The sequence below is a fragment of the Anomaloglossus baeobatrachus genome, chromosome 3, assembly GCF_048569485.1.
Source record: "Anomaloglossus baeobatrachus isolate aAnoBae1 chromosome 3, aAnoBae1.hap1, whole genome shotgun sequence".
NCBI classification, from domain to species: Eukaryota; Metazoa; Chordata; class Amphibia; order Anura; family Aromobatidae; genus Anomaloglossus; species Anomaloglossus baeobatrachus.
This window is the reverse complement of record NC_134355.1, coordinates 298,718,203-298,744,070: the sequence shown is the minus strand read 5'-3', so window position 1 is coordinate 298,744,070 and position 25,868 is coordinate 298,718,203. Positions and strand designations below refer to the sequence as shown.

The window sequence follows — 25,868 nt, the reverse complement described above, 5'->3', positions numbered from 1 at the left end:
CATCGGTGCAGCAGTTGTCCCAGATGATCGCTGCAGACGGCGGCACTGTAAGGCAGGAGGAGCATCAAGGAACTGTCGGTGGTGCCGGCTTCAAAGAAATGGTGCCCAGAGTCGGTTCAAGCGCAGATTGAGCTATCGGCACAATCACAAGACGAGATCTCATCTACACACGCTCCACCTCTGGAGCCATTTTTTTTAAGTCCACTGCTGGGAGATCAATGGGCATGTGCAGATGAGAGACACTTGAGTTGAGAGCTCCATCTGCACATGCGCTGACTCCGGGCGCCATTATTTGAAGCCCGCACAGCTGAAATTAAGGATGGCGGCCCCTGCCTCACCACCTGCAGCGCAGCAGAGCCCACAGCACACTGCCCCCAGCACAGACGAGCGCACAGCCCGTAGCATTGCCTCTGCCTCCTGTGACCTCTCTCAAGCACTCCTGGGTAAGCTACAAAAATGTGGGAGGAAAATTAGGGGTGCGTCTTATAAGCCAATAAGACGCACCCCTAGTTTTTCTCCCACATTTTTGGGAGGAAAACTGCATCTTATAATCCGAAAAATACGGTGTCTGCTAATCCTAAAGGTTCACGTATGTTTACCACTCACAGACAACTGACACTGGATTATTTTATTTAAATAAAAGACCAAAAATCTATTTTTTTACTCATTTATTTGATTTGGTTTGCTATTATGGCGTGTAAAAATCTGCTATTATTTGCAGTCGAATTTATGCAGAAATAGGAAAAATTCTAAAGGGTACACCAACTTTCAAGCACTCCTATATGCAAACGGAAGCAGAGTGCCCCAAATGATTATCAAGGGGTTTGTTAGGAGTTCATGTTTATAGAATGGAAAAAAAGTTCTGTGTGCTAAACTTTTTCTTTCATCCTAAAAACAAACACTAAACAAACCCTATAACAATAAAAAAAATATAAGTGAACCAGAACACATATTCACATTCACAAATCTTTTTGGACATCTTGTCTGTCTGTTCCTTTCTGGAAATAGACAAATAGAAAAATTGATCCGTTGCATCAATTATGCAAAAAGATGCAGAGATGTACCATGGGTTTTTTGGTGTCCTTTTTTTTAAAAAAAAGGCAGAAAAAGTTCACATAGAACAAACTTCAAGTGAACCCAATGCTAATCAACGGGACCCCGCTGCTTCAGTTGGTATATGTGATACATTGTTGCATAAGTTATTCAATTTGTCTGTTTTTAGAATGGTGTTGACATAATGGATATCCAAACAGACATGTAACAGAGACTTAGATGACACTAGATATCTTTACTAATATATCTCAAGACATGCTGTACTTTATGTATATGAAGCCCAGACTTGTCTCAGCACAGAAGAATTACAGTACATGCTGAAAGAAACTTCACAGCGCATTTGGAAAGAAATATACATGTGAATCAGCAGCTCTAGTACAGTCTGGTACACATACCTTTGCTCTCATCATCAAATGATATCAAGTCAGACACAGTAGAGAAGATTGCATGCACCCAATCATAAGTGTCATCTACAGCTTCATGTATGATTCTCACTGGGTCATTCCTCAGCTTGCTTATTGGTCCTCCTAAACATGTAAAAAAAAAAAGAAAAACCAAGAAAAATAATTTGATTTTACTCCCAAACTCATTAAATTAAGGGATTAATTCCAAGAAATTTTGAATGACAGTGTACAATAGGTGTCACAAAAAATTGCTAAATACTGTAATTAAGAGCAAGTGTCATTAAGAAGTAATTGCACATCTAAACATCAATTATATTTTTTAAGGGTAATATCTTAGATTTTGGCAATTTAGAAAGAAAACACATTAGTTTTGTATGTAGTCTGGTGTAAAAGCACAGGTAAGATGTAATGGAGGTAAACTGTGGCTGTCGCGTTCCTTCCCCTAAAGAAACCAATCACGTCAGTATACTGTCACATAGTATAATGTGATTTGTGTCCTGAATTATTTGTAAATATTGTTTTAAGTGAACTGTGATGATAATGTGATGCATTGTAATATGTGCTTTTATAGTATATAATGTAAGGTATACTGTAAAGTAATGTTATATGTGTTAATGTATTGTATAGAACTAAAATAGAAAGTTATCAGACTGTAGGGTAAATAATGGTTAAGTGTTGGGACTAGCCCACGATGGGAAGGGTTAGTTGATAGGGAAAGAGATGGTTTCATTCTAGAGAAGACAATTAAAGTCTTGTGAGTAATAGTTACAGACAGGTAGTTTGCAAGTTGTGAAGCTCACATACAGTGAGTGGTTTGTGGCTGCAAAGGAAAGAAAAGAGACTAGTGGCGAGATGTGCAAACCTTGAGTGTTGACCGAGACAAAGTGTGAAAACAGCATTGTAACGAGAGACTGATCTTCAAACAGAGCGACCTCAGCCAAAAGAAGAAAGAGGACAGGACTTTAGTGGCCAGGCTCCTAACTGTAAAGCAATTGGTTAATCCTAACAGGCATGTGAATAAAGTTGACTTAACGTAACCGATTCTCCCCAAGCATCCGAAAGCCCAAAGCTCTATTCTTCCCCTGATGAAGGGACCCCTAATTCTCCCCCCTGGAGAAACTTGAAATGGAGCCACTGCAAGGGAAAGTGACCATCACGAGTTGGACTATAGCTTTAGGCTGGGTTGTTCTCACTTGGAACTCACAGGACCAGAAAGATTTGAAACAACCCAGTGGGAGATGAGACTGTGTCTGAATATGCCTTGTAGAATTGTAACGTGCTTTACAATATTTACCCACCATCTGATGTGTAAAATTGTTACTGAGAATGAACTGTTAAATAAAGGACTGTTGTTTTAAATAAACTATTGGTCTCCTTGTGGAAACCAGTTGTCATACGATACTGGCCATCCAATGTCAGTGGCAGTATGTAGCCTCCATGGGTTCACAACCCACATGATGCAAATCCACACAACCAGCCAGGATAAGCTCTTTCATATAGCATGGTGGGGTGTCCGGAGACAATCCCTCACCCATGACTACAGCTCCGAGCGAGTCTACAAATACGTAATTGGTGCATGCTTCTGAAACTACGATATATTTCAAAATGGTAAGTTACATACGAATGTCTTCTACCATATCGGTAGGTGATGGGTGTAATATTCTGTTGTCTTCAATATAGACTGATTTGTGAGAGTAAATCACCACATTGTAGATAGTGAACTGTAATGATACTTGTGTCGTTAAAAATATGCCTTTGGGTGGAGACAGCCACATGTGGTTAAGTAGAAGGCCAAATGCAGTAGGCGGGGATTTTATAGTGTTTTAATGGGTTGCGCTATTTTTCTCAATACTGCAGTTTTACCTGCTGAAATCTGTAGTCTATAAGAATCATAATGAAAGAAAAAAAAATTGACCACGCTCACAGACTTTCTCAATCAGGCTACACTATCATTTGTAGTTTCTCAGAATACAAAGGTCAAAATAGTGATATATCAGTAATTTATGAAGAAATTTCAGTTTGTTTACCACCATTGCTAACTGCAGTGTTGCATTCAACATGCCAAAAATAATATAAAAAAATCACTACATTCCAATTACAGATATCAAATCAAGCAAGGCAATGCAAACACAAAACACAGACGATGTGCAATCAGTACCTTCAGGCTAAAATAAATCAATTTTACTTTTAGCAGTTTTGAAATGTATTTTGGAAACTATTTTAGAACATCTAATTCCATACTCATTATTGTGAAGTTAGTACCCCACTTTGGAACTTCAACAGATTCTTCTGGGAAGGTTTTTGTATAAAATGTTTAGTTTCTGTGTTAGCCAAACTGGCTAACACGGTACAAAGATATATTTTACTAGTTTCTGTGGAAATTTTTGCTATTTATTTAGAAGAGCATTTCTGAAAGTTGTGGTAGAGGGTGAGGCTTTCAATTTCTATTCTAGTTAACCTCAAAAGTGTTCAGTGGGGTTGAGGTCAGGGCTCTATGTAGGCAGTTACATTCTTCCACACCACACTCACCCAACCACGCTTTTATGGACCTTGTTTTGTGTAATAGGGCACAGTCATGACGGAACAGAAAAGAACCATCTCCATCCTGTTTCCATAATGTTTTGATATACTGAAGCATTAATATTTCCCTGAGACGGAATAAATTGCCTAGACCAAGCCCTGATCAACAGCCATCAACACATTTTATAGTTGGAACAATGCATTATGGTTGGAATAATGCAGGTAACATACTCCTTGCATTTGCCAAACTCAGTCCATCAGACTGTTAGATAAAGAAGCATGATTCACTTGTACTGCTCCATCATTCAGTGGTAGCAAGCTGCACGCAACTCCATCCAACACTTAGCATTGTACTTGGTAATGCAAGGCTGGCATGCATCTGCTCAGCCATAGTAAGTCATGTCATAAAACTCTAAAGGCATATTTTTTGCTCTAATGGTAATACTAAAAGAGTTTTGGAACTTTGCATTTAATTAGCCAGCCGTAACTTTTATTTACTATGCACCTTAACTCTCAGACATGTGCAGCTAACAGGAGCACATCCATACATGCCTGTTAACCAGTTAGATCACACAGTCAAACTCTGTTAGCACAATCTAAGGTGTTCCGGCAGGAAATGGGGCTTTTGCCATGATTGGCTGCACCGTGACGCGATCACGGGGCACCAATGGGTTGTCATGACAGGGTCGGGTCAGCTGATGACTCCTGTTGCTGTCATGACTCACTTTCTGTGAATGCCAGCAAAGCATCAGCATTCACAGGAGAGCAGTATTTCTGCTGTCCAAAGCACTCTGAACAGCAGAAGCGATCGAAGAATGCAGGCTTCAAGTCCCCAATATAAATATAAATATAATATTTTTCAATATAAAAATATTTTAGTGTAGGACTGCCTCAAATGAGATTTGCCGTGACGTGGCGAGGCAGCTCAAGAAATTGCAATTTTTTGCCAAAAATCTCAAAATTTTTATAATAAGTACAGTTTGGAATGTTTAGTGCTGAAGTGCACATTTAGTGCTGGCTTTTTGTTTTTTCTTCCCTAAGGCAACTAGTAAAATCAATAAAAAATGTAAAAAAAAGTTTTAAAAAATATCAAAAATATATAGTTCAAATTATTGTCCTTTTGCCCCATAGAAAATAAAGCAATAAAAAAACCCACATCTTTACTGTCAAATCAATTAATCTAATCCGTAAAGGACGCAGTGAGAAATATAATAAATGCACCAAAAATGTAATAACAGGCAATCTAAACATTACATTGACTCAAAAATGGTATTACTAAAAACGCCAGCTCAAGATGCAAAAAATGAGCCATCACTGAGCCCCAAATCCCGAACAAAAAGGAAAATGGCAACAAAAGCGCTATTCTTTTCTTTTACAAAATTCTGCTTTTTTTTCACCACTTAGACAAAAGTAAAACTATACATGTTTGGTATCTACAAACTCGTACTGACTGGGGAATCATTTTTACCATATAGTTAACATGGTAAATAAAAAAAAAATTGTGCAATTGCACTTTTTAAAATTTTCACTGCACCTGTAATTTATTTCCTGTTTTACACTGCAATATAGACTGAGATGAATGGTGTCATTCAAAAGTACAATTCATCCTGTAAAAAAAAAGCCATCAAATGGCTATATTACCAGAAAAATAAAAACGTTATGGCTCTTAGAAGAAGAAGAGGAAAAAAAACAAAAAAAAACAATGGATAGTAAAGAAGTTAAATATGTACTTCCCTGCATCGGAATATCTCATAATGATATCATGTTTGTCATTTTAAGAAATGATACTTCTGAAAAAGCCTATTGATTGTATAATACTATATTTACATTCCATTGTGGTATTGTTGCACTATGCATTTGCTGACAGATTTTAAAATGGACCACTATTAAAGTCCCAGTGAAAGAAAAAGAAAAGCTGTGGACTTTGGCCCAAAAAAATTCTTACGTTTTGTACATATGTCCTCATACTAAATACTTTATACTAAATAAGCCATTGTAATAATATAAAATATTGTGCTTCTTTTGTTAATATAAAATCTACCTAACTGTATGTGTAGAAAATTCACTGGCTGTGTGGAAAGTACAATAAAATATAACCTTTATTATTAAATACTATTACAAATTTTTGATAACAATTCCACACAATTTTGAAGCCTATCTGAAAAACACAGTTAAAAATAACCGGGTTCAGATACAAGAATAGCAGGTAGACTGGTAGCTGTTATCTCAGTTAAAGCTGCTACAGTTAATTCTATAAAATATGTCCAGGCCTGAACAATAATTATGCTTATGCAGACTCATATATGCTACTGCAACACAATAAGGCCACAAGACTTCAAAGCCTGTCCCTTTGGTATAGGGAGAACCATACACACCCCAAACTATAGGCTACCAGTTCACTGTCGCCTATTAAATATATTTATAGGCTAGTATAATGATGTTCTAGATGTCCCAGAATGACTGGGGAAGAAGTCAATTTAGACTCTCTTCTATATACTAGAAAAGGATATTATATGTGCAGGAGTAGGACATCTGTCCCCGAATTTACACTTCTCCCAAATAACCTTTACTTAGTTCTACTTTAATAAATGTTAGGGATGTTGGTTCCTATAGTGGAAATTCCCTATCCAGGGTCAGGTTTACATCAATAAGACCTGGGGTAGAGCTCCTATTCTTTATCCCCCCCATATTCAGTTATTCAAGTCAGCCACTAGATTGCTGCTGGGGTGTAGGGAATGGTGCTATAACCTACAATATTAAACAACGCCTCCAGCTTATTAGACCAATCTATATTATATAATTAATGCAGTTTCAGTTCTACTGCCTATTCTGATTATATTTACTGATTGCCTCAATACCTCAACGCGTTTCCTCTCGCCTATGTTGGTGAGATTCATCAGGAGGTAATCAGAACACTCTGCATGGCCCAGATATGCCTCAGTGTGACCCCTATGTCAGTCAATTGAATTTTTAATATTAGTGGACGATTTGTAGGTCGATACAGTGACTAACTATATGTGTAGACCTGAAATTAGCTGTGTATTACGTTTCTTAATTATAGTCTAATTAATGGCTATATTTTTCCAAAACTTTATTTTGGCTAGATCTATACATACATTTTTATTTTGGTGACCACTATAACTTAGCAGAAAGAAAATGGTAGTAATGCAATGCAGAGTAAACTTGTCAGAAGAGGCATATATCAAGGTTTAAACATATAATTGGGTTTTTTAAGTAATTTATGAACTGTTCTTTTTATTTCTTTCCTCTGACAAACTACATCACCAAAACCTCCTTGGGTAAATTTAGTGCAATGTTTAAAGAGGTTGTCCACTACCTTTACATAGATGGCCTATTCTTAGGATAGGTCATCAATGTTTGATCATTCGGGGTTCAACACCTGGCACCACCGTTGATCTGCTGTTGATGGTGCTGGTGGCGGCAGCTGCTGGCCAGCAATGCTCAGTTCTGGAGCTGCCCCATCTTCTGATCAGGTACTGCACATCCACCTTCTGTGACTTGAATGATAGAAGTGCAGTACCAAGCCGTGGCTGCAGTTAGTTAACAGGGAAGCTCCGGAACTGAGGATTCCCGGCTTGCTGCTGCTGCACCGAGTACAGCTGATCAGCATGGGTGACAGGTGTTAAACTCCAGCCTATCAGACATTGATGACCTATCATAAGGATAGACCATCAATGTTAAAGTAGGGGACAACGAGTTAAAGCTGTTGAACCTTTTAATTTTCAGGAGCTCTCCACTCCTCTGCCTTCCAGGTAACTGCTTGCACGGGAGCTTTGTGCGCCTGCTTGGAAGGTTTGCTGGCCCAAATTGTGTGCTCTCTAATTCTGCAAGCAGAAGAATCTTAGCCTTTGTGCAATGGATGTAGCACAGTGGCAGTCAAGGTGTACGGATCAATGCAAATTCAGAAAAGCACTTAAACAAAAGAGCCTGTGCACATGGCCACCTATTTAGGAAACTAAGGCAGCAAGTAGTAAACAATAAAATGTAAAATCCCACAGCAAAGAATGTTAATAATAAGTATCTTCCAAACTTACTTGTTTTTAAAAACACTTTGCATGTTTTCCCACTTATGATGACGACATAACTACTTAAAATGTGAAATTTTGTCTCTAATCACATAGTAAGTGTACAATATTAGCATTTAGTAATACAAGAAATTATATCATCTAACCATTCACCATTTATGCTGGTGTCTTATCTGTATTAATTTAGTGAGTAATTATTGTGAGGCCTAAGACACACGGCATGAAAATCGGACCGAGTGGAATGCAATAAAACATCGCATTCCTGTCGGACCAATATTACTCTATGTGCCAGCACACACGAGCGATTATTTTCTCAGCACTAATCGGACCGAGAAAACCATCTTAGCAATTGTAATGCAAGACTCTTTCTCTTGCACCCATTCAAGTCTATTGGGCGAGAGAAAGATCGCACTGCACTCACAGTATACCAGTGTACCGCGAGTGCAGGGCGAGAATGGCAATAGCCGACTACGGAGGAGAGAGGGAGATAAATTCCTCCCTCTCCTCCTCCGTGTAGGCCTGCCCCTCCTCAGCATTGGCCCTCCCCCCGCAGCACCAGCCCGCTCCCACAGCTGAGGTCCGATAGCATGATTGGACCTCAGTCGCAGTGACGCTCGCATGACACTTGGCTCTTGCTGTGCTACCAGCATGAGCCGAGTGTCATGCGAGGATCTCATTAGTCCCCGTGTGGCCCCGGCCTTATTATGCAACTAGTTTCCCAGCAACATGTCTGTCGTCTTTTTTTTATTTGAAAAAGAAGGTCCTTTTATATTCTATACTGATTGTTTCATGTATGGCACAAAATTATCCATAAGGCACTGAGCATTCCATATGGGGGCTTGCTCGTGAATAACGCTCAACAATGAATTTCCTAATGCAATATGTTATCATCATCCATTACTATATTTTATCAGCAAACACAAGCACATGCTTGACGTCAAATCATTCTCAAACAACAGGCAAAAAGATTCTGAATGGTCCTTGCCTAGAAGGCTTTCAGGTTCCTTCAAAGCATAGCCAGAAGCAGGCTGGTGAGATCCTATTAGGACAAATAGCATGAGAGGTAGAAACAGAATAACTCCAGTTACTGGATATTATACGACATGTGCAGTAGACAGCAGGAGAAGTGTTAGTTAATAGCACACACCTCTGGACATGAAACATTTCAGCTCTTGTAATTGAAGCTAAGTGACTATTCTTTTGTGAAGTTGCAGCTTTGAGTGAACCACATGTTTAGTGTATGTTAGTATTACCGCAACAAAAGGCGCCGGTGCTAAGAAAGGTGAGCTGCCTCTTGATGGACTTGCTAATGTCGTGTTCTGACAGCAGAATAATGGTAACCTTTCAGCAACTAATGATTTCATTTATCAATGCTGACCCAATTAGTGGGTGAAGGACCAATAAAGAAATCAAACTTTGCTCAAGTCCTAAGGAAAGTGTGAGAAAATGTCTACGGTAATAAATATAATGGTGGACTATAACATGGTGCAAGAAAAAATTAAAAATGCACCTCTAAATAGTTATAAATCAATTATTTATTAAACTATTTTAGCATTATTGACTATAAGCCCTAAAATAGTTCTCTGCAAATAGACACAAATAACTAAGGGAAATCTCTTTATAAATAAATTGCAATTACATAATGAGCAAACCACATTAGTTATGTCTAAAGAGGTGATCATTACAGAAGTAAAACAGCCACTGTCTTGGTACACTAATAGAAATGTGTCCTGAAATATTAATAGGATGGGTGTCTGTGAGCATGCGCAGTAGGAAGTTCTTCCACTTCCCTTCATCTGTAGATAGATGTAATTCCGGTTTATATTAGGATCTATTGCCAAAGATACCAGGAATGCAAGGGTAAGAAGAGATTATGCCAAATGGTCTTCAATTTCTGATCTAATATTGAAGGTACATGGGTTAATAAGGTAAGGAGAAGATGCTCACACTGTTGTCCACCATGTCATTTTGATCTAATACTGGAGATAGCAGGGGTGCTGAGGTAAGAAGAGGCTGCTCACACTGCTGTCCACCTTGTCTATCTGATCTAATACAAGAGATACCAGAGGTGCTGATGTAAGAAGAGGATGCTCACACTATTGTTTACCATGTCTTTTTGATCTAATAGAGGAGAGACCAGAGGTGCTAAGGCAAGAAAAGGCAGCTTACACTGCTACCCACTCTGTCTACCTGATGTAATACAGGAGATAGCAGGGGTGCTGAAATAAGAAGAGCTCACACTGTTGTCCACCATGTCATTTTGATCTAATGCTGGAGATACCAGGGGTACTGAGGTCAGAAAAGGCTGCTCAAACTGCTGTCCCCCATTTATTTTGCTCTAAGGCCGGCCAATAGAAGCGGAGGGGCAAATATGAGCGGGATGTAAACATCCCGCCCCCCTCCTTCTTTCCACATAGCCGGCGGGAGCCACGGGACGCAGGTTGGCGATGTTCATCGTTGCCGTGGTGTCACACGGAGCAACGTGTGCTGCCACGGGAACGATGAACAACCGGCGCCATGTTTCATAAACAATTTTATGAAACCTAGCGATGAGTACACTACTCACGATTTGTGAGCGATACTGCGTCACTAGGAGGTGTCACACAGGCCGACATCGCAAGCGACGCCGGATGTGCGTCACAAAAACCGTGACCCCCGATGATCTATCGCACGATAGATCGTCTTGTGTAAAGCATCCTTAAGAAAGGATGCTCACACTGCTGTCTAACCTGTTTTTCTGATCTTAAGGGTGCTTTACACGCAACAATATCGTTAACGAGATATCATTGGGGTCACGTCGTTAATGACGCATATCTGGCATCCTTAGCGATATCGTTGAGTGTGACACCTAGGAGTGAAGATCACAAATCGCAAAAGCGTCAAAAATCGTTGACCGTTGTCACGTCGTCCATTTTCATAATATCGTTGGTTGTTCATGCCGCAGGTTGTCCGTCGCTCCTGCGGCAACACATATCGCTATGTGGGACACCGCAGGAACGAGGAACAACCTCGTACCTGCGGCCGCCCACAATAAGGAAGGAAGGTGGTGGGCGGGATGTTCGTCCCGCTCATCTCCGTCCCTCCACTTCTATTGGGCGGTCGCTTAGTGACATCACTGTGACGCCGAACGAACCACCCCCTTAGAAAGGAGGCGGTTCGCCGGCAACAGCAACGTCGCAAAACAGGTAAGTATGTGTGATGGGAGTTAGCGATGTTGTGAGCCCCGGGCAGCGATTTGCCCGTGATGCACAACCGACGGGGGTGGGTACGCTCGCTAGCGATATCGATAGCGATGTCGCAGGATCTAGAGTGCCCTTTTTTACTTGAGATAACAGCAGTGCTGAGGTAAAAGGATGCCCACCATGTTGTACACCTTGTTTTTCTGATCTAATACTGGAGACATCAAGAATGGAAAGATAAGAAGAGGCTTCTCACACTGCTGTTAGGTTTTTCTGACCTAAGGCTGGAGACAAGAGGGGTGCTAAAGTAGGATAAAGCTACTCAAACTGCTATCCATTCTGTCAGTCTGAATTCTCAGGTTCTGCTGTTACCTGGAGATAACCTATGACACATGCTGTCAAGCTATCTCCACATTACAGCTTCCTACTGTACATGCTTACAAGCCCCTGTGCTGTTAAATAGAATCTGTCAGCAAGTTTTTACTATTTAATATGAGAGTAGCATAATATAGGACACAAGAACCTGATTCTAGGGATGTGTCACTTATTAGGCTGTGTGTTGTAGTTTCAATACAGCGTTTTATTAGCAGAAGATTAACAGTATTGGATTACATCTGACCAGCGAATCTGTGTAACCCTACCCTCACCACTGATGGGCAGCGTGCTCACAGTGTACACAGGAAGTTGCCTGTAATGCTGTGTGCACATGGTGCGTTTTTGCCATTTTTTTTACACCTTTTTTCTTGCAGATTTTCAGAAATCTGTAAAAATATCCTGATTTCAGCAAAGTCTATGAGAATTATGAAGTGCTGTGTACACGTTCAAGATTTTTTCCTTGCAGATGCTGTTGCACAAAAAAATCTTCAGCATCTCAATTCTCAGCATTTTTTCCTGCATTTTAACCATTGAAAGATATAAAAAAAAATTGCATTAAATAATGTATAAAACAACGCAGCAAATTGTGGCAAGAAAATGTGGCAAATCGCTGCAAAATATGTTTTTTTCCGCAGAACATGCAGATCTGGGGGAAATTGACTGCAACCAAATCTTTAATGTGTTCACATAGCCTTAGGAAAGTGAAGGGATTACACACAGCAAAAAGACTGAGCTATGCTACATCTAATATTAGACAAAACAGGTATGCTACTAAAAGTACACCAAGCAGCCTAGTAAGTTACATGTCCCTGGAATCAGGCTTTCATGTTCTACATCAGAGGTCCTCAACCGGTAGCTCGGGAGCCACGTGTGGCTCACAGGCCTGTGATGTGTGGATAGTGGCTGTCATCAAGCTTGGTGCACAAGCAGAAGGTCTAGCAAACGGCTATCAAGAGGGTGACTATTGTGAGTATCCTCCATGCAAAAGAGCAGATCTGAATGGGGGTAAAGTAGCAACCATTGGATATTGATATACTGCCTTGGTGTGATTTCTGTGGAAAAGGTTTGACTGTCATTATACTGGTAATGGGGGTCTCTGCGTGTCACTACTGTGAATAGGCAGCAGCTGGAAGTGGCTCGCGACCTTGTCTTAGAGCTGAATGTGGCTCGCAACTCTCTTTCAGAGCTAAATGAGGCTCCAAAGGTCAGAAAGGTTGGGGACCTTGCTGCTTTCAGATTATGTATGAAAAACCTGCTGACAGATTTGCTCTAACATTCTAGGAAACAAGTCATTATAACAATGTGCAGCACATGTTGACTGTATGGGGACTACTTTTCTAAATCAAACTAGCATGATTTGCTAATTAAAAGTATTTACTGGTATCTCTAATGATATTTCCTTTAGTTTCTGTTTCCTATTAACCCTTTTAAGTATAGAGTCTGTTTTTAATAGAGAATATTGACTTATTCTTGACAATTCCATAATGTTCCATAGACAGACCATATTCTCATGGATCTATTTCTCCACAGGCTTAGACTTTTGCTTTGAGAATATTCCATCTTATAAAAGATTATATTATTATTAATTAATTAGAATAATTAAATTGAATATTTACTTTTTACGACTGAACGTATGACATACGTATGTATTGGTATACCTAAACAGCTTCATATGTCAGTAATAATGGGCCATTCAAAAAACTGTGACTATAGGCACACAGTAGGCATACTAATACTAATGATGTAATAGTTTATATGTTGTGATATTTGTTCTGATACAGTTGTAGCATTCTTAGTCATTGCTCCTTTACAATTTTTTGATGTATCTAAAAGTCTCACAAATTTATACACATACTTATGCCAATATTTGCAACTTTTTTTCCGTCACATGTCATTTTTTAATATTAAGTGGGATGAGCATAGTGGAATGGACGGGTGCCACTTAATGTCCACCAATTTACCATAATTTACTTTAAAAAGAGGTATAAATACAATGCAGAGCTTCTGTAGCCCATGTCTGTTGTAGATTTGATTTTGTGGCACATGCATAACACGAGATCTACACCTCTTAATAAATTAGATCAAATTAAATCTTACTTTAGGATTCTATCTTTTAAGAAAAATGAAAATTCTTAATAATTTTAATCATTTCCGGCCATTCTGTTAGATATATATTCATAAAGATGCAAAAACATATCTTGTAGAAAGAGAAAACTGTAACTGAAGATATCTTTCTGCGTCATGATATGTGGTATGTTAGGACATACTACATGTGCATAAAAGAAGTTGGTCTGATTTAATCTATGGAGTTTTAGATTAATAAAAATGCACTAGGTATTATTAAAGGGGTTGTCTGGAACTTTAACTTTGATGACCTCTTCTTATGATAGGTCATCGATGTTGTCACGCTCCCCGGTGCCCGTGCCATGCTCCCCGGTGCCCGTGCCATGCTCCCCGGTTCTCCTGCCACGCTCCCCGGCTCCTCTGCCACGCTCCCCCGCACCTCGCTTCCCCGCTCCCGTGCCACGCTCCCTGGTCCCCCGCTCCTCAGCCTCCATGCTCCCTCACCTGCGTCCTCCAGACTACCCGGTCCCCGGTCCCGGCGCCCGTCTGCTGTCCTGAGCCGGCCCGGCACTCCTGCCTCCTGTACACCGCATCCTGCTCTGGCTTCTGGCACCCGGGCCTCGTGCATGCGCATTAGGGCGTGCGTGCGGTCATTGACCTTTTCTTAAAGGGCCAGCGTCCTCCAACAGGATATTGAAGATGCAGGTACAGGGTATATAGGGGGTTCCTTTCCAAGTGGGCGGGGCCTGTTCTTCGTGTTTGCTAAGCTAGGAGTCAGGTCTCCCTGTGCCATTGTCTCGTACTCACCTATCTCTCTTGTAGAGCCGCTCCTGTCCCGCCAACCGGTCCTGACGATTCCAGAACCCAGAACGGTGACTGTCCGCCATCTCGTCAGTCCCTACCATCTCCGATCCCTGGATCCGTGTGGTGACCCACCTCCTCGCTCCGTTGGTTCCGGATTCTGCCTGACATCATCTCGGCCTCCGAACCTGAGCTCCGTCACCCGGACTACCCTCAGAGACTCCGTGGTCCCAGGGACTTCTTCACTCCACTCCTCTGTACGGACTGTCCTGCTACCCGTAGTGCTCCGGCTATCGGGCACCTCGCCCTTGGTGAGGGGTTCAGCCCAGTGGATCCACCTCCTGGGCCTACCCGTCCTCCTGGTCCTAACAGATGTCTGATAGGTAGAGGTTCAACTCTGATTTTAAACTGATGACCTGATCCCGGTGCCCATGATGGCCTAAACTACTTAGTTACGGTCAACTGTATAGTGTTCACAGTTGGGTACTACATATTCCCCCCTTATTTAAATGTAGGGTGCAGTACCTAATCACAGACACTAGTGCGTCGATGGAAATGTTCTGTGCAACTTCCGGAACTAGTCATTTCGGCTGGTGGCGGCCCTGGGAATATCTGTTTGGTGGGGGTGATGTGTGTTATATCCCCACTAATCAGGTATTAATGATTTATCCTAAAGATAGGTCAACAATGTTAAAGTCCTGGACAGCCCCAATAATTGCGATGTGTCCCTGATCTTACTAGTGTCATGGTGCACATGTAAAATCTTCAATCTTCATTCCATAAAATCATACGTTTCATCAAAGCATGAAATCATAATTAGGGGGGTCAGGGAGCCCAGAGATCGGCAACGCGTTTTGAACACTAACTGCGTTCTTTGTCAAGCCTCCTTTTGCCTCTGCAATTCCTTGCACCATTCAGAGTTTTGGTCCGTGCATGCCGGTCTGTGCCACAGTTGAGCTGGGACTTTCTTTCATTCATGGTGCACATGTGCCTACAGAGCATTTTATTTACTTTTACATGGGACTGCTTATAAATTTTCCATACTATTTTTAAATGTAGAATTATAACAATGATTACATTTTGAAGCCCTTAAACTCAGCCATATATGGTCCAGAATATCAACATGTGTGAGAATGTTCATATCTGACTAGTTATGTCACACTGATTCCCTATTGTACTTATTACACATGGCTTTATATAAAATATTAACTCTCCATATCATGAATGTATATCCTAACCACCATAATAAAGCGTTTTATAAAAAATAGTGAAGAAATCAGTGGCGCATACAAAACTACCAAAGTCAATAACCAAAATGATCTCACAGGAAACGTTGGTGCGTTTTTATTTTCCATAGCAACCAGTTGTTTCCAAAGATGTGCTGGGAAAATGAAAGCTGCACAGCGATTGGTCTCTGTTGGCAACAATGACACTTTCAGTGAGACAGTTGTGAAACATGAGGGCCTTTGTGTATACGGGAGCAGCTGTTTGCTGGTGATTAGCTATGCTTTCTGTAAACTGAAGGTAAAACAGCTGCTCACAACAGATGTTACTCATCCAAAAGGCGGCAAATGGTGTACTCATTGGGAATTAGCAGATCTGTATTTAAAGTAAGATTTAACAAACAGATGCAATACTAGACGTCCGTCATGTGTCAGACCTAGGCCATGTTCAAAGGTTGCATTTTTGATGCATTTTTTTATGCCACCAAAACCTGCTCTCTTGGCAGTAAAAAGCGGCTTCCAAAAAGCATGTTTTGCTGTATTTTTGCTGCTTTAATTCGTTTTGTGGCTCTTTTTCTTATGTTATTTGTCTACAGTAACAAAAAGGAGACAATTGCCCTCTGTAGTGCTACGATATGTGTAACAATGAATATAGGAATATAGACATGCATTACTGCTATGAAAAACATCTAAAAATTGAAAAATTGAGATATTAGCACACAAAAATGGCCAGTTTTATGTGAACCCAACAGCCAATGTCAAGGTGACCTCATTTGTCTACATTACATGTTAAATAATTAAAAATGTGAGTTTCATTCACCCCAAAAGCATAAAAACCCACCAGATTCTTTTTGGAAGTGTCTTTTTGGACTTTCTCATTGCTTTTAATAGCAAAAAATACTACAAGAAGGCTGAATTGACATGCTCCTTCTTTCCAAAATGCAGCAATTTTCCATTTCAGTCAGGAAATAAACAATGGTGTGCATGATGTAATAGTTTTTACTGGTAGTGTAAAGAACAGCTTTTAGATCGGAGTCAAACTAGCTTATAGCATTGGATGTGAGAGAATCGGATGCTCCTCTTCGACAAACCTACAACCTGCCGTAACCCTCAGTCTGATATAAGGCCGAACAACCAGCTCTACCCTCATCTACTGTATCCTCATCTATCCCTTGTAGACTGTGAGCCCTCGCGGGCAGGGTGCTCTCTCCTCCTGTACCAGTCTGTGTTTTGTATTGTTTATGATTATTGTACTTGTCCCTATTATGTATATCCCTTTCACATGTAAAGCGCCATGGAATAAATGGCGCTATAATAATAAATAATAATAATAATAATAATGTAATATGTTAGTGACACTGGGCTCAAACTCTGCTTCGAGTGTTGGCCGACTGTCATTCTGCTGAGTCCCTCACATGTGAGAGTTGGATCACAGATGAGGAGAAGAGAATAATTTCTCCATCTTCTCCATTGCCTGTCTCTGCATATATCAGACTATATGGATGTAATCAGTGCAGTCTGTTTGTATGCACCTATAGACTTGTATGGGTGTGCACCATCCAATATACACTGCCAATTGCAGCATGCTGTGATTGTTCTCTCAGATCTGTTCTGCCTTACTGACTAATATTTATCCGAGTGCAATGCAAGATTTTCATACATTGCACTCATCCAGTTTAAATGCTAATGTGAGCAAACCCTTAATTTGCATAAAACTGAAGAAAAAAAAACACTGCAAAAATGCAACATGTGAACATAGCCTTAGGCCCCTTTCACACGTCAGTGATTCTGGTACGTTTGTGCTTTTTTTTAAACGTACCAGAATCACTGACATACGCAGACCCATTATAATGAATGGGTCTGCTCACACGTCAGTGATTTTTCACTGCACGTGTCTCCGTGCGGCGTACCCGCATGTCCGTGATTGCCGCACGGAGACATGTCCATTTTTTCTGGCATCACTGATGTCCCACGGACCACGCAGTGGTGTGGTCCGTGAAACACGTGCCAGAAAAAAACGTGCTTTTAAAATAAAAATCATTTTTACTCACCCGGCTCCAGCGATGTCCTCTGCAGCCCATGCAGCCTGCTGCTTCTCAGCCGGCTCATTACTGTTGCGCATATTCATGATGCACGACACAGCCGACCCGGAAGCAGCTGCTGCGGGGGTCAGCGCCGGCCGGATGCTGCACCGCGGGAGCAATCAGCACCATGGAGAGCGGGAGCGCGCACAGGTGAGTTAATCTCTAAGTGCAATCACGGAGCCCGGATTGCACTTAGACAACCCACGTGTGCCGTGATTTACGGCACACGGAGGAACATGTGCGTGTTTTACACTCCAGTGAAAAACGTCAGTGTTTTTCACTGACGTGTGAAACGGGCCTTAAGGAGATTGAGAAACATGGTCTAAGACCTCATTGGATCCAATCAGATATATTATTCGTCCAGTAAACATTTGAAGATGAAACCTAAAATCTGATTAGTTGCAAGGAGAAAGCAGGACACTTTTTGGGCTCAGGCAGATGAATGTATTTTTGATCGGATTGCTATCTGCCAAATAATTGGATGGCACTCCGGCCAATGTTATTCAAGGAGTCAGAGCAAATGAACGATTTTTTTTCACACACTGATTCAGAGACAGAAAAAAAATTGCATGTGCAACTTTCCTCCAAGAATCGATGGAACTCGCCCTTTCAAGTCCATGTGGTCCATGAAAAAAATTGGACCTTATCCAATGACATCCCTTGATCATATGACATCCCAATGAGATCCGATTTTCATGGACTGACATAATAGAGAAGGTGGAGAAACTATTTATTTTTATTCTCCACCTAAAAGAAAAACAGATCCCACTATGATCAAATGCTGATCAGAGTCTATTTAGAGTCTGCTAAGCTAATCAGACCATGATTCCGGAATGTCTGACTAAAGGCCTTACCATTAACCAAACTTCCCCCACCCACTAGGATTCTTATCTAAAGCAAACACAAATACTGCGTGACATTGGATATAAAGGCCACAGCAGCCCCATTTATTAATAACAAGCATAAACAGTATAACATTTTAAATCTTCATTGAAGAATACCCGAAAAAAGAGTGGAGGTAACTGAAGGTTGCCAAAACTGTTCCATGCAACATCGGCCCACCTTCCTGCTCTCAGCCGCACCACACCGACTCGAGAGCACCTGGCCAGATGTTGCCCACACCATGTCCCGTTGAGACTCAACCTAGCAAGGACCTGTCTCACCAAACACTTGCACCACTAGAGGTAACCTGCACTGGGTTCCGTCCTCTGTTCTGTGCAAACCCCCACCTTCAGACACCCCCTCGTTTCCACCGCTGCGAAAAATCACGATCTTCCTCCTCTTCATCGGCATTCGTGGAATCAACCATCAGGGCGGACGGGAACGATTCAGGACGCTGTCCAGGTAAGAGTGCCCACCCTCACCCCTGGCCTGACCTATATATGACCCCTTTCTTGCACCACCCCCTGACCAATCAAACTGACCCCTAGTCCTAACTGCCCCCCCGAGTACCTCCCCCAGCTTTCCCGCTCAAACCCTTTACTGACTCTATGGCCTGGCATTCCTCCTAGTCATGCTGCCCTCCCTTGAGCCCCTTTGGGGCAGCAGTCCGGGCTATTCCTTTTTTCTCAGAAGTGTCTACTCAGCCTTTCAGTAAGTCAGTAAGTGACACTTCTCCAATCTGCAGGGTATTTCATGTCCGGTGACATGTTAGAAAGCCAAAAAAGTGTAGGCACCCTTTAATTTTGCACTAAAGGGTTTTTCTGAAAGAAATTCTGATAATCTATCTTTTCTTTAGAATAGGCCATTAATATCAGTTCTGCAGAGGCGAAATACTGGTAAGTTGTCTAATGGGCTGCAATGCTTCATTAAATCCCAAGTAATATGTTTATATGGTTCTGGCTGTACCTGGTATTGCAGCTCACTGCATCTCAATCTCATTTAGGTAAAAAGAATTGAGCTCCAGTATCTGGCACAGTCTCAGCAGTACACAGTGGTGATTCCAAAGAATAGACTAAATATATTATAATATTGAAAAATATGTAATGAGCTGATTCTGACTTATTTGTATTGGTCTATGTTTTCTTTAAATATAATACTGTGCATCCAGGGGCATACATAGGATTTACAGGGTCCCATAGCAGAAGGTCTAATTTTGTCTCCCTCCTCCGCCGAAAAAAATAAATAAATAACACTTAACAGGGTCACAGAGGAGCATATCTCACAACTTTGCGGCCATTACAAAGTAATTGTCCTCCTATTGAAGCCCCTAGATTCCTCTTTCATTGCCTCCATGAAGTATGATGCAATGAAAAGTGCAGTATGATATCCCCACAGTGAATTCCTCAGTAATCTCAAAACGCACAGTATGATGTCCCTCTAAAACTGGTATAATGTCCCACAGTAACCGACACACAGCCCTTCATCCCTTCATACAATACAATGACCCCCCCACTATAGCCCTGAAAACAGTATTGTGGTCCAACCTAGACCTCCATAAAGTATGAAGATTCCCACTTTGGGTTCCATATAGTATAATGCCCCCTCATGGTCCTCCAAACAGTATAATGGGCCCCACATAGTCCTCCATACAGTATAATGCACCCCACATTGCCTTCCTTAGAGTATAATGCCCCCACAAAGACTTCCTTATAGTATAATGTGCCCACATACTCCTCCATACAGAGTAATTATCCCCAAATAGCCCTCCACATAGTATAATTTCTCCAAATTGCCTTCAATATAGTATAATGCCCCCACTTAGTCCTCCAAACAGTAAAATGGGCCCCACATTGTTCTGCATACAGTATAATGCACCCCACAATGCTTTCCTTATAGAATAACATTCCCACATACTCCCACATTCAGAATAATAAGGCCCACATATAGTATAATGCTCCCACATAGTCCTCCAAACAGTATTATGGGCCCCCCATAGCTCTCTATATAGTATAATGTCCCCACATTGCCTTCTATATAGTCTAATGCACTCTAAATAGTCCTCCATATAGTAAAATGTCCCCACATAGTCCTCCATATAGTATCATGCATCCCACATTTCCTTCCAAATAGTATATTGCCCCCACATATCCCTCTATATTGTAAACGCCTCCCACATTCTCCTCCATATTGTATAATGCCCTCACATATTCCTCCAAATTGTATAATGCACCCCATTTACCCATCCATAAAGTAGAGAGAGCCCAACATAGATTTCTACATAGCATAATGTGCTCCCATTGCTTTCCATATAGTATAATGCACCCCACATAGTTCTTTATACAGTATAATGCACCTCACATAATCCTCCATATAGTAAAAGGCCATCATATCGCCTTCCATATAGTATAATGTGCCCCACATTGACTTCCATATAGTATAATGCATCCCACATAGTCCTCCATATGCTATATTGTCCTCCTATTGAAGCCCCTAGATTCCTCTTTCATTGCCTCCATGAAGTATGATGCAATGAAAAGTGCAGTATGATATCCCCACAGTGAATTCCTCAGTAATCTCAAAACGCACAGTATGATGTCCCTCTAACACTGGTATAATGTCCCACAGTAACCGACACACAGCCCTTCATCCCTTCATACAATACAATGACCCCCCCACTATAGCCCTGAAAACAGTATTGTGGTCCAACCTAGACCTCCATAAAGTATGAAGATTCCCACTTTGGGTTCCATATAGTATAATGCCCCCTCATGGTCCTCCAAACAGTATAATGGGCCCCACATAGTCCTCCATACAGTATAATGCACCCCACATTGCCTTCCTTATAGTATAATGCCCCCACAAAGACTTCCTTATAGTATAATGTGCCCACATACTCCTCCATACAGAGTAATTATCCCCAAATAGCCCTCCACATAGTATAATTTCTCCACATTGCCTTCAATATAGTATAATGCCCCCACTTAGTCCTCCAAACAGTAAAATGGGCCCCACATTGTTCTGCATACAGTATAATGCACCCCACAATGCTTTCCTTATAGAATAACATTCCCACATACTCCTACATTCAGAATAATAAGGCCCACATATAGTATAATGCTCCCACATAGTCCTCCAAACAGTATTATGGGCCCCCCATAGCCCTCTATATAGTATAATGTCCCCACATTGCCTTCTATATAGTCTAATGCACTCTAAATAGTCCTCCATATAGTAAAATGTCCCCACATAGTCCTCCATATAGTATCATGCATCCCACATTTCCTTCCAAATAGTATATTGCCCCCACATATCCCTCTATATTGTAAACGCCCCCCACATTCTCCTCCATATTGTATAATGCCCTCACATATTCCTCCAAATTGTATAATGCACCCCATTTACCCATCCATAAAGTAGAGAGAGCCCCACATAGATTTCTACATACCATAATGTGCTCCCATTGCCTTCCATATAGTATAATGCACCCCACATAGTTCTTTATACAGTATAATGCACCTCACATAATCCTCCATATAGTAAAAGGCCATCATATCGCCTTCCATATAGTATAATGTGCCCCACATTGACTTCCATATAGTATAATGCATCCCACATAGTCCTCCATATGCTATAATGGACCACACTGCCTTCTATACAGTATAATGCACCCCAACATAATCCTCCATTTAGTATAATGTACCCCACATAAACTTCCATATAGTAAAATGCTACCACATTGCCTTACATGTAGTATAATGCACCCCACATAGTCCTCCATATAATATAATGCCCCCACATTGCCTTTCTATATAGTATAATATATCCCACATAGTCCTCTATATGGTATAATGACCCCCACACTGTCTTCCATACAGTAAAATGCACCACCCCACATAGTCCTTCATATAATATAATGCCCCACATTGCCTTCCATATAGGATAATGTACTCCACATAGTCCTCTATATAGTATAATGTCATCACATTTCCATCCATATACTATAATGGGCCTCACGTTGCTTTCCATATAGTATAATGCCCCCAGCTCCCCAAAACAGTATGATGGCTGACACAATGTACAGTACTCATTAATTAAAGAAAAAAATACTCACCTCTCCTCGTTCTCTGCTGCTCCTGTCTTTGCCGTGAGCATTCTAATGTGTTGCATATCTCAACACAGCAGGCGCAATAAAGTGACATCATCTAGTCTGCTGCACTATGCCCACCTCAGAAGTGAGGGACAATGATGAAGAAAGGATCATTAGCGGACCATTCTCTATTTCATCATTATTTTCAACTGTATCGGTATATGCAATGCCAATGTAGATGAAAGTGTGATGCCCTGACGGGACTTCACTGAACCGTTGGCATGGCTAAGGGCTCAATGCACTGTGAAGTCCTTTGAATTTACATACTGTGCACTATCATATCTTGATTAACAATGCTCAATTGATCACTGCCTGAGCTCAATTAGTGACTTTGCATGGATAAAACTCATTCTGTCTGCTGTACAGTACCAAATAACAGCCGTAAACAAGAGTCAATATTGAGAGCCAATAATGACACTGAAAATGCAGCAGCACTGTCCATGTGGAGGTGGAGATACCTTGAAAGTGATGACAATCAAGAGCACCTCCGCATGGACTCTACGGCCAGGCTCACATAGTGTCATTACTGGCTCCCAACACTGGCTCATGTCTCCAGTCAGGAGCAAGTTTCGAGAGCTGGCAATGAAGCTAGGTGAGTGTGACCGCATTGTCCATTCAGAGCAACTGGTTGAGCCAAGATGTGGTCTCGCTCAGTATGCTAATCTTTCTTTTTCTCAATAGCAGCTAATCCACTAAGATCTATATTACGGGAGTGATTTGTATAGAGGTAGGTCCTCTTTTTTCTTTTATAAATGGTTTAGGTAGCATTTTGGCGGTACCTTTAAACTAAATAAATGATGTACAGTTTGGCCTTATGCACACAGCCGCATTCCAGCTCTATACATTACTTCAATATTGATGAAATAAGACACTCATCGGCCATGGTTCATAATCCACTCCTCATAGTCATTTGTTTTCATATAAAGGCATATAGGGTTTTTTATTTCCTCAGAATAATTTAAAATCCAAGAGGAAAAACACATGAATCCATAAAGTGATTATGTTTTAATAAACCTCGTGAAAAATGCTAGGGCTAGAAAGCCATGAGTTCAAGAGAGTGGAACCCCCTTCATATAAGTAAATGAGTCATACATTAGATTAGATCACAGCTGCTGCCAAAACCATGAATGGACACTGGGGAATATTCTATTTCTGCACCTTTGGATTATATTTTGACAAGTGGGTCTAATACAGCGCTCAACGCTATCACTTCCAGAATCTCTAACTTCGTCTGCTAGTACTTTGTTTCCACAAGACTGATCTTCTGATATTAATTTGCACAGCTAAATACTTGACAAGTTTTGCAAAAAAACGAGAAAAGTGTTAGAATTTTTTTGTTTCTGTGCTGTCAATTTATGCACGCATGCCATGTTATTAGTATCTGTAATCAGTATGCCTGCTAAATGTGAATACACTACATACACAGTGTCAGACACAACTGTAAAAACACAAATTGTTAATACAACAGAAACACTGCAGGCAGAATGTCTTTACCAGGTGGTAAACAGGGGTCATCACAGTACTGGGAATAGGTGTCTATTGATGATGGTGGCAGGAGCATTCATGGAGATGATAATGGAAAAATAAAGGAAATATATTAGCACTTTGCCTTGAAAGTTGCATTTATGTAGGATTTTGGTCAGCATAATCACATATTAACTGCACTGTATGGAAGAATAGTGTCAAATTGTTATCTAAAGATAGCCCTTTGTAGTCTAAAATATAAAAAAATCCAGCATGAAGTGGTTTCCACATATTAAAAAAATCACATAAGACTAGGTTCACTCTTAGGCTGGACTCAGATGAGCGTATGGCATCCGATACGACAGCATCGGATGCGATATGCTAATGACTCCCGGCTCAGCGTGAGCTGAGTGTCATGCGACTGTGGCCCGATCTTGTAAGTCACAGCTGTGAAGCTGAGGGTGAGCGCTGCGGAGCAGAGGGAGGAGGTAATCTCCCCACCTCCTCCATTGTCAGCCTGTGCATATATCGCACTGCACTGGGATAACATCTGAGTGCAGTCCGATGTATCTATCGCACCCATTCACTTGAATGGGTGTGAGTGATACGGCTCTAGCAGAAAATTGCAGCATGCTGCTGCTTTTCTCGCATCCAGAATCTGGATGTGAGAAAAGCTGACTGACTGCTCTCCCTCATTGACTAACATTGGTCAGAGTGGAATACGAGATTTTCTCGCATTGTACTCATTCAATTTTCACGCTCGTGTGAGCGCACCCTTATACAGTGCTTCTTGCCAAGGACTATGTCAGGGTTTCTCTTGGTATCTTTGAAAAATTGTATTGCGATGGGAACCTTGATAGAGTCACAACACAGCCATTCATTTGAATGAAGCAAAGCTGACGGAGTTACTCTGGACACTAAGATCCAACAGGTGATCAGCACTTCACCCTATAAAATTTGGTGCATGTGGAAGGCAATCCAGGAAAGAAGAACAAGAACCTGGCACTCAAACATATTCGAGTGCCGGGTTCTTTTTCTTTTTTCCTTACTCTGGACACTGACTATCCTCCATCTTAGCAGGATTCATCTTTTTAAGACATAGACAATATCATCACTGATCTAAACCATTCCCCCCCCCCTGATGTATTTTTATGATTTTTATTTTTTGGATCTTTTCTGTTAGTGAACCTCCCATTATAAGAAGACAAATTATTTCTGCAATTTGTGTGATCATTTAGTAGTGCTTTCTTTGTATTATCATTACATTTTTGAATAATTTATACAATAACACAGGTATGCAAAATTAGGGGTTATGAAAATTGTTTCAAATGCAATGACTGATCCTTATGTTTTCTTACAATTTGATTAAAAAAACACTTCTATTTTTAACCATCACGTATAAATTTTGCACAAAAAGAGCATGAAATTACTTACAAGTGTGATAAACAAGAAAAATCTTTATTGTAGCCAAAAATATTCACAATATTATATAGAAATTTATTGAACATTCATTCTGCAACTTCAATGGAAATTAATTTTTGTGCCTTTTCCTTTTTTCCTCAAACTTTCTCTTGATATCTTTTCTCTTATAGAAGGCCTGCGGATCTTCTCTGTGAAGCATCCAAC

General features: G+C 40.9%; 1 protein-coding gene across 50 annotated transcripts in view; it reads right to left on the bottom strand.

The window, feature by feature from the left end:
* Positions 1-25,868, bottom strand: part of TRDN (triadin) — a 1,152,170-nt gene that overhangs the window by 1,043,753 nt on the left and 82,549 nt on the right. For 49 of the 50 annotated variants that reach the window (XM_075339946.1, XM_075339974.1, XM_075339964.1 and 46 more), the window contains exons 3-4: positions 24,273-24,314; positions 1,449-1,580 (exon numbers count right to left, since the gene is read on the bottom strand). In XM_075339946.1, the coding sequence (XP_075196061.1) occupies positions 1,449-1,580; positions 24,273-24,314 (174 nt within the window). The remainder of the gene's footprint in view (positions 1-1,448; positions 1,581-24,272; positions 24,315-25,868) is intronic. The other variant, XM_075339965.1, reaches the window with a different exon arrangement.